This window comes from Tyto alba, unplaced genomic scaffold (assembly GCF_018691265.1).
Source record: "Tyto alba isolate M040663 unplaced genomic scaffold, T.alba_DEE_v4.0 Super-Scaffold_1, whole genome shotgun sequence".
Taxonomy (NCBI): Eukaryota; Metazoa; Chordata; class Aves; order Strigiformes; family Tytonidae; genus Tyto; species Tyto alba.
The window spans coordinates 1,277,338-1,291,223 of NW_024881261.1; the positions used below are offsets into that span (position 1 = coordinate 1,277,338).

Below are 13,886 nucleotides of genomic sequence, written 5' to 3' on the forward strand. Positions count from 1 at the left end.
GTTATATTGTGCCTTCCTTGGCACCAAACCAGAGCTCCCGGAGCCGCGCGGGCACGCGTTAAGCTCGCTCTCCTCTTTAATTTCTTCAGCACCAGCTGTGGGAAACTCCTCCGCCGCATTTCATTTGTGCAACGGTCTGTTTAAGTCTGCCAATCGCCATTTATGTATTTGTATTAATGCTTGTAATGTTTAATTAGGAGTTGACAGGAGCTAGGTAAATGCGTTTTCTTGTTCCTCGCGCAGGGGTGCAGATGCATATATATGAATGAAAGCTCTGGGCTACCTCTTAAACCAGCGTGATAATGAAGACTATAAAAGCATCAGCATGTGGTCAGCCGTGGTGCCCTGAGCCCAGCGCTGGCTGTGCCCCTGCAGAATGTGGCCAGTGGTGGCCTTGCCCTGCAGAATGTGGCCAGTGCTGGCCATGCCCATGCAGAGTATGGCCAGTGGTGGCTGTGACCTGCAGAACATGGCCAGTGCTGGCCATGCCCATGCAGAACGTGGCCAGTGCTGGCTGTGACCTGCAGAAGGTGGCCAGTGGTGGCCGTGCCCATGCAGAACATGGCTAGTAGTGGCTGTGACCTGCAGAACGTGGCCAATGGTGGCCGTGACCTGCAGAACGTGGCCAGTGCCAGCCGTGCCCCTGCAAAAGCCGCCCCAACCCTGGGCTGTTCTGGCTGCCTTTACACTGCTGCAAAATCCCTGCCTTGCAAAGGACCCTTCGCTGCAGAGGGATTTCCCATGGTTCCTTTCATCCTCCACAAAACCTTTTCCGGAAGGCACGCTAAGATTTGGGTTTAAAATCCTCGTCAGGAAGCGTCCGTGGCTGTCCTGCCGCTGTTTCCTTCCCTCCCCCGGGGCCTCATTGTGGCTGGTGCTGCCGTTTACCAGCACCCTCCTCTCGCAGCTCTGCCGCTCGTGGGGCTGCTCCCCACAGCTCCCACCCTGTCCCGATGATGTCCCTGCCCTTCCTGAGCATTCCTCCAGGATTTCCTTCACCTCCCCAGGAGCCCGGCACGAGAACATGGGCGCTCGGAGGCAGGCTGAGCCCGGGCATGACATGACTGCCTTCAAAGACCAACGTGCCCGGTAACACTTTGACTCCCGGTTGTTAGATGTCTTGTGAAAAAAAGCTAAACGTAGAGACCCTTTTGATATGTATTAGCTGCTCCCTGCTCTTAGCTCCTTTAATATGGAAATTAATTGATATGGTTTGTAAATCTTCTTTTTCACTGCCCATAAAAAATGTGCAAGTTGTCTTCTGAGAAAAATGGCATATATTTAAATTTTTATAATTGTGATATATTCCACGGTGAAGCAGAGTCAAATGGCTGAAGCTTCAGCCTTTTCCTCCACGTAGTTCCCATTACACGTGTGCCTATTCTGTGGTCTGAGTCACTTTAAAATTAATTGAATAGTATTTTGACACGTGAATCCGCTATATAACATGCACTCTTAGAAAAGCAGTGCTTGCAAATGATTTCTTGAAGTGACTCTACCAAAGTTTGAGTCTGTTTGGCAGACAGAAGGTGCTCCGTTACTCTTGAGGTGGAGAAGGCACATCATGGCTTGCCCTCGCTATGACACTCTTAATACTGGTAGCACCAACGCGCGTTTGCAGCGCGTGGTTGCAGTTGAGCTCTCCGGGGAGCCCGCGAGGGCCGCGCGTAAGGTTGTTGTCATGAATGACTTGCAACATCGTCGTTGTTTGGTGTCGAGCCGTGCCTAAAATTTTGCAGGCTTTAAGGTGGAAATCCAAGAGCTGTGGCATGGGGCTGGGACCGGGGTTTGGAGACTCGTTCTAGGAGGAGCCCATCAGGTCCCGGGGGGCTGCGCGGCCCCAGAGCCATCGCTGTCACTGCTCCGTTCCGTAGCTGGGAAGGATGAGGGGAGGGGGCACTGTCCCTTTTATTTTATTTTATTTTATTTATTTTATTGTATTTTATTTTATTTTATTTTATTTTATTTTATTTTATTTTATTTTATTTTATTTTATTTTATTTTATTTTATTATTTATTTTATTTTATTTATTTTATTTATATATATATGTATATATATATATATGTATATATATATACACACACACCTTGTCCTCCCTGCTGCAGGTGGGATGGGCCAGATGAGGAGAGAGTACCTTTTGCTCAAACCTCCAAATATGAGTTTTAAGAGTAATGGAAGGACAGGACAATGGAAAAAAAAAATAAAAATAAGATTTAAAAAAATGTATTTTTAAAAGTTTCTTACCATGAAACTACTTTTTACTCCTTGTTAGGCCTGTGTCTGCCATTTTTGCCTTTCCTTATGGCCTCTCTGTTATCAAGGCATACACATTTTGTAGCCAGTGGAAACACTTCAGCGTTCAGCATCCCAGGATGGAGACAGCTGTTTGTAAAGGAGAGGAACACGTTCTTACAACTGTTTTCAGTGGAAATGCAATTAATTAATGAATTCAACTAATCAGTGGTTCCAATGGAGGTTAACCCAGAGCTCACCTGTATCTCCTGGCTGGGAGGAGAGGGGGCTGGCTGGCCCTGGGCCCCTCGGGGGGAGGCTGCTGCTCCGAGGGGCGGCCAGGCCCCCCTGGGGAATAGAGGATTTGCCCGTGGAAAAACGTTTTGGGTTCAGGGGTAGCAGGACAAAACGCCCAGTGCAATAAAAGCCTCACTCTAAAGGATCTGAATGCGTCCCATTAAAATACAGTGTGGTTTTTCAGAAAGGTGCTGTGGTCCTCGGCACACACGTATGCCTGTAAATAAAGGACTGAGTGAGGAGGAAGAGGTGAGGAGAGGAGGCTCAGAGCCACAGGGAGCAGATTGGTTTTTCTTCACCAGTTTTGGCTTGTTGGGAATGTATTTACCGCACGTTAAAAAGAAATTCTTTCCCCTCACAGATAATGGCAAAGAATCGAATAGATCTTCCTGCCCACCAACCTTGATTTTACACAGGGAGAGGAAGAGTACCCCCGTGGAGAGCGACGGTGATAAGGTCTGCAGTGGCATTTCTTCTTTTATAAACCTCTTTAAACTATTGAACTGCACAAATCAGAGTCAGGATAAAGGACTGTCCTCTGGCTGGAGCTGTGCTGGTGATACGGGATTGTTTCCTACAGTCGATTTTCAAGAGCTATCTATTTCATTTATCTTGGTGCTTTATAGGAGCTCTGTCACTGCAGTGTCACAGCCTCAGTGGAGGGACGCTCACGGCTGGCTTTTTCCCCATGCCGGAGGAGAAGTGGGTCGATGCAGGGGGGGTGTGAGTGCAAACGTGGAGGTGTGACACAGCCCGGGACAAAATTCACATACCGAGAAGTTGAAGTGCAGGATTCAACAGAGTGTCTGATTCTCTCTGGCTCACTGTGGTGGCAGGGACCCTGACCTTGTGCTGTTTATCTCAACGTCAGCCCCAGGCGCAAGGAAGAAATTTTTCATGACCCTCACCTCTCTGGTGTTACTAATTTAACTGTGACGGACGCTTCTGTAGCCCTCCTTTACAGATAATTGCACCGTCCTTAAATAAAACTGGCAGGTGAATATAAACAGATAGCAAATAGTATGTGCAGTTTACAGATGGGTAATACTATACATGTGTAGCTCCGTGAGATTTTTATAAAAGAGCCTAGATTATTGTATAAAGGAAAAGGACCTAAACTGTACCCCCAGCTTCTATGAAATAAATGGAAATATTTGCTTTCTGCACATGCAGACGTCATGAAAATGGCTAAAGCTAAAAGAAAGGACCATTTATCTGCACGTGGGAGAGCATCTTGGGCTCAGAAAGCTCGAAGCCGTCTGTCCCCCCACGACTCTGCTCTACCCATGCCCGGGTTTTGCAGCAGGAGCCCTGTCCTGCGGGACGGGGACCTGGGGACCGGGCTGCTGCAACTCATTTTCATCTGGCGCCTTCTTATCGTGCTGCCACCTCCAGGCTCTGTGCCAGGAAACCTGTCCTGCCTGCAGGAGCTGGAGGTGTTCCCCACATCTGCCTTGTACTCAGGCACATTCCTTAGGGCTTTAAGTTGTAAAATACTTTCAAGATGAAGACCCCTGGACGTGCGCTTTATTATTTTTTAACTAAGTACGTGCTTCCCGTTTTTTGATACCGTATTGAGCTAGATCACTGCCTTCCTCCCACACCTCCCCCTCGCAGGGAATTTCCCCAAGCTACTACAATAAATAGCTGTTGTTCAGCCAGTCAAACACCGCCTGTACTCGTCGGCTGCACGCTACAGCCCTGCCGTGTTGCCTGTGGCTCCATCCGTACGACCTGCCTCCCGCAGGGGGGTTTGATGGGGACAGGGTCTCCTCCAGGCTGAATCACTCTTACCACGGCTTTGGGAAGTCCCAGGAAAGCGGCTGGGAAGCGGTGCTGGCAGGGAGCTCTGCCGAGCAGGTTGTGCTCCCCGGGCTCGCTCGGCTGCTTCCCTTCAGTCACACGCTGGAGCGGCGACACGGGGGTTTTTCTTGCCACGTGGGCCACCCGCACCCCTTACCTGGCCATTTCCCCACCGCTCCCCTGCTGCCAAGTGAGCTGTTGGCACGGACAAAAGCCTGTCTGCTGGTTTTTCATTTCTACTGCTGTAAGCGGGGCGACTTTTTTATTATTTGCTGTTTATCCAGGCTGTTCTCGAGGTAGCTGGTGGTTCATAAAGCTGCTCGTGGAATAATGGCAATAAGGGTGATCCACTTCAAGTTAAAGGGAGTGATTTGTATAACAATAGAAGTCTTCTGCATCGGCTTCATTTGTTGACTAATCTGTCTCTGTCTTTCAAGGATCATTCTTTTAAACTGGTAAATGAGGATGACAGCACATCAAACGGCAACAAGCCTGTGGCGTCCACCCCAGTGCCAGGATCACCATGGTAAGCAAATACAACCAGACCTGCTAGAAGCCATTCATCGGGATTGTTTCCCCTGCCAAACGCGCAGTAGTGGTCTGGAACGTGAGGAAAATACCCTGGGTGTTAACGCTGGGCTCCCGTTCCAGCTTCTGCTGGAGCTTTTCCTCGTTATTCGTGTGCTTAAGGAAAATGCGGGGAGGTAACTGCACGCATGGTGTGAGCCAGCTCCCTGGGATCTGCAGGGTAAGGGCAGGGTGCTGCAGAGCTCTGGCTCTGGCAGGAGGGAACCGATGGTTTCCCCATTGGGTTTGTGGGCATGCGTGGCCACTTGCCTGCTCTGCACAGAGCTGTGTTCAGCCGTGCTCCTCGGGCTTCACCTTACACGTATCGAGGATCCAGATTGGATGGATCAAAGGGGAAACACAAGATCCGTGAGAAATGTTCTTGCTTTTTACAGCCAGATTCTCTTTCTCTCCCAAATATTTCGCTGGCAGAGGATGACTCTTGCTGTCTTTCAAGAATGGGGTGATTTTAGGTTGTATCAGTGAAAACAGGTTGTGTTGCGTGACCCAGGTTTCCTGACCACGTTCCCATTCAGGCATCAACATGTTGGGTAACTAAAGCTCGTGTCGTTTGTGAATAGATAAAAACTTCCTCTAGAAGGACTTTTTATCTCCTTTACCCATATAATAATTAGTTTATACTTAGTGGCTGTCACCTGTGGGATCCCTGGCTATGGCACTCTGTGTAGGTATCAACCATTATTTGTTAGTATATTGTGCCATTTTGCAGACCAGCGTGGTAAGCACAGTCCGATGTCCTGCTTAATCTCAACATCATAAATATGTGATTAACGTCAATCATTTCTCTTCCTGACAGTTGCTACTCTATGGTGTAGTGCAGAGGAACCCTTTGAGTCCAGCACTGCCATCAGCAGGCTACAGTTTCAGAGCCATATCCAGTGGTACCCCCAGAAGGATGTCACAGCACCCCCTTTTCTGCAGAGTATTTGCTGAGTGGGGAAGGGGCAGCCGGTACCCCCTCTGAAGTGCACCACTCAGATCCAAACTTGTGATATTTGAATCTCTAAGGAGAAACCTTACATTTCTGGGTTCCCAGAGGACTGTTTAGTGACCCAGTGAGTACTCTGGGTATGAGAAAAGACATCCAGGTCCAGTCCTTGGGACCAGAGGGAGGGGGTGGAGTCCTCACGCTGACAGTTGTCCCGTGTTCTGAGGTGCTAACGACTCTCCTGCCCCCTGGCTCGTTATGGAACATGGAGCATGCCTGTAGGGTGCTTCAATCACAATTTACATTTTTTTCTGGTAGGTTGAGACCAGATATGAAATACAAAGTCAACAAATTCTGAATTTACTTCGACCGCTCCCCACCTGTATGTTGGCTTCCTGCTTCTGCAGGACTGATGGTTGATGTGGCATCACCAGGCGCCTATCAGAAGTAGCTAGACCATAACTTTTAATGGCAGAATAATCTTCACACATGTTACTAAGCCTTAACTACCTTATGAAATAAATAAAAAAAAAAAAAAATCCAACACTAATAGCATCATCTTGTGCCCTTATTCATTCTTAAATTACAATTTTCTAAACGGAAACATGAGCATAACAATATCTGCATTTCCAGTTTATGTTGTGTGACTGAAACAAAATATCATGTGTCCCCTGTGGATAATTGAAACCGTTATTATACCAAAGAGGAACAGGTGACGTGTTACATGGGGAAAGGGACATTAATTTTAAATTAAATGTCAAATTAGATTAGTCTTGGAAAAGCGGAGAGGTGTCACGAGGGACCCCAGAGTTTCTAACCTGGGGTGATGGCACGCGAGACCTGGCGCTACTCAGCATGTAGTGAGCACCATCCCCGTCCGTGTGCGTGGCCAGAGGAGCAGTGGGCTCAGCAGCGTGCTGGCAGAGGCAGCCCCCACCTTTCCACCCCCCATCCCCAGGTTTGTGATCTCTGGCAGAGAGCCGCTTCGGCAGTCCCCCGTGCACACGGTAGCATCGCACATCCCCGACAAGGTGCTGGCCTCAGGTCTACCGTCGTTTGAGATTATTTCCCCAGGTGGCTCAAACCCTGGCACGCTGTTTGCCAGTGAAAGAAATTACAGTGAGGGGCAGGTACTCCTGGCCAGGACTGGGCCTTGTCCTGACCGTAATCCTAATATTTATAAAAGGATAACACTAACCTATCTAAATTAATCAGCTCTTTCTGTGCTCTTCACCTAAATGCCAAGATTTTCTCCCATCCTTCCGGGCTGCCCGTGGAGCGTGGGGGGTGTGGAGCTACAGAGTATGTTGGATTATCTTATTACAGTACTTTGCAGCGATGGAGCATTTTTCATATTTGCAGTCTTTTACCCAGACCAGACCTCTTTTTAAAACCATTTCTGTTCCCTGCTTTTATAACAGTTTATCAGCAGAACTTCCAATGATACTTCCAGATATTTATGCTTCAGAGAGACAGACATTTCCCCATTATAAGTGTGTACGTCTGTGTGCATGAGGAAGTTGGAGTGTGTATATGATTGTCAGTTTTCTATGCGATTCAGAAAGTGTGGGCTTGAGACTGATATTCTGTTTATTACATGCAGATTCAGCGAAGTCAGACTTGAACTTTTTGAATGTCGGTTAACGATGGTGCAATACTTATTTTCATATAATTTTAGCTGATATAAAATGAATGTCAGGGCAAAAAGTTGAACCGGTGTCATGGATATTTAAACCAACCAAGTCAAGAAACTGTGGTTTTCACAGCAGTGACTTGGTCATGTTTTTTAATTTTGAACCAGAGCCTGGGAAAATCAGCCTAAACCTTTGTGGCAGATTTCCACAGTGGCTGGTTGTACCTGTCCAGCACAGAGCACGGCGGGAGCTGATGGGGATGCCGTGGGGATGCCGTGGAGATGCCCTGGGGATGCTGTGGGGGTGCCGTGGGGATGCCTGGGGGATGCCCTGGGGATGCCCTGGGGATGCCCTGGGGATGCTGTAGGGATGCTGTGGGGATGCCCTGGTTGCACCTCCTCCCACCAGCACAGCTGATAAGGCTCCCACGGCCACGTGCCAGCAGCAGGCACAGCCCCAGCCCGTGGCCACCGAGGCTGTGGCCACCCAGCCCCGCTGCCAAGGCTTCTGCCTCTTGCTGCTCTCAGCCACAGCTTTAAAACAAACATATTTCTTTTCCTATGGTTTCTCTGGCTGTGAGCACCACAGCATTCCTCCTCGCCTGTTTTTTTTTGTTGCTGTTTTTTTTTTTTTCCTCTTACATCATATTTCACCTACTGCTTCCTGGGGGTGTTTAGACCATTTCTCTGACATTTCGTTGGTGTGGAGAGAGTTTCTCCCTGCGAGGTGACTGGCGTGGGCTGGCAGCAGAGAGGAGCCTCACCCATGTGCTCCAAACAGCTCTGCCAGGAGCCAGCTGCAGGGTATTTTCTTGTCTGTGGGTGTATCTGACGTCATCTAAGCATAGTTTATCACTTGGAATAGGTGTGTAGTCTGGACTGGAGATGACCGGGTCTTCTTCTTCAACCCTACAATGCAGCTGTCAGTCTGGGAGAAGCCGGTGGACCTGAAGCACCGCGGCGACATAAACCGGATCATCGAGGATCCTCCTCACAAGCGCAAGCTGGAAGCTGCAGCAAGTAACTAAAGCCCTGTGATTATTTGCCTCTATTTAAATTCAAATATCAGATGAAACTTGGTTTCTAAATACGTTCAGTGAAAGTTTGATAACCGTAATTAGAATGGTTTTCCTTTTGAGATTTCATGCAAAGCATTGTGTTAAAATTGATGTTTGTTGCAAAATCTGTATTTTTACTGAAATGCTGAGCTGGGGGAGAGATCGTTTCTTTATTGGCAATGAAGAAGCTTCTTCCACTGGATGAATCTTTGATGCGTAAAATACATCTCAGAAGATGCTGTCTTTATGTTTTATTACACTTAGTTCCAAGATGTATGTTAGGAATACGTTACCAGTGCATTATTCACCTGTTCCACAAAAGCAGATACTCCCTAGCTAATGATTATCCAACCAAGTTGCAGAAAGGAATAGAAAAATCCCAGTAGTAAATCTCTAATGAGTGCTCAAAGGTTTGGTGGAAATGTGGGTGCTTCCATCGAAACGTGACTCTGCCAGTCCCCTGCTAAACACTGCGGGTTCCTGCGGGGAGAGTCGTGGCTGCAGAGAACCAGGCTGATCTGCAGGAACACGTGCTAGGTGGTTCAAAATACAGCTGAAAAGCCGCCCCTTGGCTTGCCAGGGATCCAAGGGGTTTGCTCGCCGGTCCCCCCCAGGATGGCCAGTTTGCAGAGGCGGTTTCCCCGCCTGCCTTGCCCACCCCACGCTCCTCGCCGTGCTGTCTTTTTTTCTGCTCTCCATCCCTGAGCTCTTCGGTCCAGGTTGTGTCCGTGCGGGTGAGCAGTCCAGGAGCAGCCCAGCATGCCAGCCCGTGCTTACCAGGGCAGCAGTGGCTCCATGGTACGTTCCACCACATTCCTCTCCAAAAATTATGTTCCACCAGTTTTTGTGGACTCCCTGTTCCTGGGAGCTGCTCCGTGCCGTGTCACTGCTCCTTTTATTCCCTGACTCTTTCCCTTGGTTTTCTCGTGGGAGTGGTGCCAGGAAGACCTGCCGTTACTGGGAGGACATCGAGATGCATGGCAGTCGTTTGAAACGCTTCTTGTCTGGATTAGCTGCTTGTAATTCTGGAATATTTTGCTTTATTGCAGTTTCAGTGGAGAGCCTCCTTCAGCTGATGCTTGTTCTTTAGTGCTGAGGTCTAGAAAAATGGAGCGGGGAAAAAAACCGAGACGTTTGTCATTCTATTGAAGTGTAGTGTTTTATAACTAAAAGTCTTGGCGGAGTCACCTGCCTGTTTATGCCAGGCCATCGGGGACTGCCAGGCACGCTCTGGTCCCCAGGCACAGCTCCCAGTTAACTGCTGCAGAACAGGGGCTGTGGGTGTGTGTTTGTGGCCTTGGAACAGGCCACAAACAGGTAGATAAAAGTGAGTGATAACCAGGATTTATGTTATCGGTATTAGCAGAAGTTTGCGAAAAAAAAGCTCCGAAGAATGGTTTTCTATGAATCTAGTCCTTATCAACATAGAATGTCATTACATTTTTCAGTATAAATTTCAATCGTCAGGTGCTTGTATATATATCACTTTTGTATATGGCTTGAATAACTTTAGCGGTATATCTAATAATTCCAAAGCATATGTGTTGAAGTTAATTCTTCGGGAGAAAAATATAGCATGTGTTTTCTGTTACAAAATATATATTGACAGATCAGTTAATTACTGACAAGGGGGAGTGAATGATGGCCAAAGACAAAACCGGGGGTCATTATTCATGGTCTGTAATTAATTAATGAGAAGAGTCTAAAGTCATATATGCCACTTCAAAAATCTATTTTTTTTTTGCTGTGTGTTCCATCCTTTTTATTTATTATCTCTATGTACCACCAAGATGTGATTCATGCACCAGTTTCTTTATGACCATGGTTTTCATTGTTGCTAATAGTCTTAATCTTCCTTGATATAATGGGGACTTGCGGTTGCTCAGTATTTGAGACAGTCAGGTTATAATTAGTATATATTAGCTGCTGAGGTGAAAGGAATTATTTGTTACCATTTCTCTTAGCTTGTAATCTCGAGTAAATAAATAACACAAATGAGCTGTGTGTTTGCAACAATGGTTGCCAAATTTATTTAGCTTAGTTGCTGCTGCTGAGTTTTAATTAGAATTTTTAAATCAAAGCCACAAAAAAAGTTGGCAAGCATAGTTATTCATGGGGTGCTATAGGTTATCTATGCATCGCTCTGCTGAAAGATCAAGTGCAATTATAATTGAGGCATAAGTGAAAAATTACTCATTTATCAATTACTCCACCTCCGCAAAGTATGAGTTCTCAGGGGGATTTATGAAGGTGTTGGGGCTCTTTACGGGTGTCTCCCACAGGCCACCCTGCGGGATGGGGCGGCGCAGCTGCCGACGGGGATGTCACCCGGGGGGGGACACCCGTTGCCTCCCAGCCGCGGGGCCAGGATGGAGATGGTGTTCCCAGGACTTTCACACCTTGCTCTTCCATGGTCCCAAGTCGGGGCTGTCCAACCCCAGCATGAAACATCCTCCGGTGACGGCTCTCTTGTCTTGTCTCCGATTGTCTTTACTCCTCTGTCCCAGTATGGTCACGGGCTAACCCACAGCATCCATATTTCCCCTCAAAAATTCCTTTAAATTTTTCTGTCTTATTGCAGTAGAGAAAAACATTTTTATCTAGTCCTATTCCTCCACCTGCTCAACCGGTTTGTCTGGAAGTTTAGGCTGAGGAAGTTATATTTTCAGCTAATTAAAATCTGACATTCTGACTACTGAAAATGGCCTGTTCATTCATACTTGGTATGATCCCTTTTCAGAATCAGTTCTGATATAGTTTACTCTGTCCCCACAAATATTTTGGACCTTTTAGCATTCAGACAAAAATATGCTGCATGGTCCTTGCAAGGAGCATGGCTAAGCTCCTGGGCTTCCGTGCGGTACCTGGGTGCCAGGTCTCTTTATATAATTGCAAATCAGATTTTTGCCTGTGGCCAGTGGATTAACAATGCTTTAACTCACCTGCTGAATGCCAGCATTTCCTCTTTGTTCTGGATAATGAACCGGAATTCATGACATGGCTGGGATTAGCTGAATGATTTAATTAATCAACACTAAGCTTGATAGACCATCCGATTGGGGCAGTGCTCCACTTCATGATTTCATGGAAAGATTACTGTCAAGTAATATTCTTCCTCAAAGCTTTAAATCAATTATTAGATTTTGTGCTCGGCTGCCTCTCTTCCCTTTCAGAGTCAGTTTATAATCTTACCAGAGGTCCAGCGATGCGTTGTGATTCAGTAGGTTCCTGAGTGAGAGTACAGATACCATTTGTCACGTTTTACTGAGCTTTCCATCGCACTGAAATTTTAAGTGATGATGCTGACTCTAATCTTGTCCCATTTATCCAAGACAGTGTAACGACAGCAGTCACTCGTGCAGATGTCCCTCCCCTGGGGAGGCTCTCATTGCTCTGGGAGACCCCGAGCTGGGTCAGGAACCAGCAGATGGACGTGAACTCTGGAATCAGGGTGTATTGTATCACATTTCTTTTACCTGAAGGCTCTGTGGTAGCTAAGATCTGGTTTTATAAATGCCCGGTTCACATGCTTCACAGCAAAATTTAAAAATTTCATATCCTTTTCAGAAACCTATGAAAGGTCTTGTCATAAGGTGACTTCAAATTTGTGTTCGTCTTCAAGTAGCCGGAGAACATCACACAGTCGTTTGTCGTCACCAGCGAGTTTGCTCTCGTCCCATGGGAATGTCTCACGGGAAAGGCTCGCGGTGTGGGCCGCACTTGGCACCACTCGCTCGCTTTATTAAAAGTACATCCCGTCAGGAGATGCAATGTCTGAGCGTAGGACGGTGTCCGGCCTCTGGCCGGCTCTGGAAGGGCTGCCCGTGCGTGGGACAAGCGCAGGAGGTGCCCCCCTGGGCATGGCTTTCCCTTTGCTTTTCTGTAACAGTCGTGAAATTTGATAGGAACAGGATTGTGCTTCCCCAGCCGCCTTCAGCTCTCTTGGAAAGCACCACCAAGTGCTCTGTCATTTCACGTTATTACCTTCAGAATTCATTAAAGTTAAGACCACCGCTGCCTCCGCAGGCTGTTCAGCTCCTGATTAATAGCTTTATAATATCTCTGTTGAATTACATTCCACCTTCTGAGTTTACAGGCTGGTTTTCGTATTTCTTTGTATGTTTAATTGGGTGTCCCAAAGTAGAATTTATCAAGAAGATGCAGTAGTTGCAGTGAATTTATGTTTATTTAAAACATTATTAAATTCACCTATGTATTCATAATGCTTGTATACTGTCAGGAATGTTGAGATCAAACTCCCCTTAGTTTGGAATGCCATTCATTTCTCCTTATTATCATTTTAAGTTCTAGTTAGTAAAGCATCCATTTACCCCTGCTGTGTATTTCCTCCTCACGTGGTCTCTGTTCCTGGTCTTCCCACACTGCAGTGTTAGAGCAGCTGTTAGTTTTTTATTGCTCCTTTTCCAGTGATTTAGTGTGTGCTTTGTTCAAGCTCTTAATATAAATAACAGGTGACATTTGATGAAAGTACACTAATAAGCATGTAATTTCCCTAAAATAGGGAAACAAAATGAGATAAGAACAAGATTCTTAAATTGAAACTTGAAATAAGTGGCCAAATTTCTGTTAGTTTCAATGATACAAAGAGCGGACCCATTTTCTAGCAGATATCTTGGAGTTTCATCTGATTTCTGTGAGATCAGATCTCACCCTATCAAGCTATTCAAGCCTTTTATCTCCATAACCTAAGTTCAATTTTATATTTATTTTTAATTTCTTTTTTCATCGTTTCCTAAATAGCAAGGCATGTCTTCATTATCATACAAAAAAGGCTGAGGTTTGGTGTTTCTGGTATTCCCAAGCTAACCACATACAGTTTGATTTTTATATTTCTCAACTAATTGATGGTGAACTACTGAAGAGTCCTCAGCACAACCAGGCACTGGATGGACATGATTTCTGGTGGTCTGTCCATTTTATTGCTGATGAAAACTTTAGTTTGTATACACAAAAAGGAAATTTAGATTCCAGAAATAAGTATCTGTTGCATGTGCTTCACGTTTCTTATGAGTGACGATGCAACCTCAGAGTCCTTCAAGGATGAGTGTCCAGGCCAAAGCAGGAGTTGCCTTGGAGTTACTCGGCAACATCAGGAGTGTGGAGGTTGTTGGTATCTCCATAGCCTTGCTATACTGGAGGTTGAATTTCTGGAAAAGCAGCAATATATTTGCTTATATAAGAAAGAGAAATGGGCTAAGGAGGGAGGTTCTGGTGCGAGTTAGCACTATTGAATCCTTCAAGCTGTGAGGACTGAAACAATTTTGTGGAAATGCCTTTGTAGTTGTATGTTTAGGGGAGGGGAGGAGGGAGTATCAGGTGAAACAA

General features: G+C 46.4%; 1 protein-coding gene across 2 annotated transcripts in view; it reads left to right on the forward strand.

Moving 5' to 3' along the window:
- Positions 1-13,886, forward strand: part of TCERG1L (transcription elongation regulator 1 like) — a 97,360-nt gene that overhangs the window by 63,897 nt on the left and 19,577 nt on the right. For both annotated transcript variants that reach the window (XM_042791920.1, XM_042791924.1), the window contains exons 6-8: positions 2,892-2,986; positions 4,771-4,859; positions 8,348-8,502. In XM_042791920.1, coding sequence (XP_042647854.1) covers positions 2,892-2,986; positions 4,771-4,859; positions 8,348-8,502 — 339 coding nt within the window. The remainder of the gene's footprint in view (positions 1-2,891; positions 2,987-4,770; positions 4,860-8,347; positions 8,503-13,886) is intronic.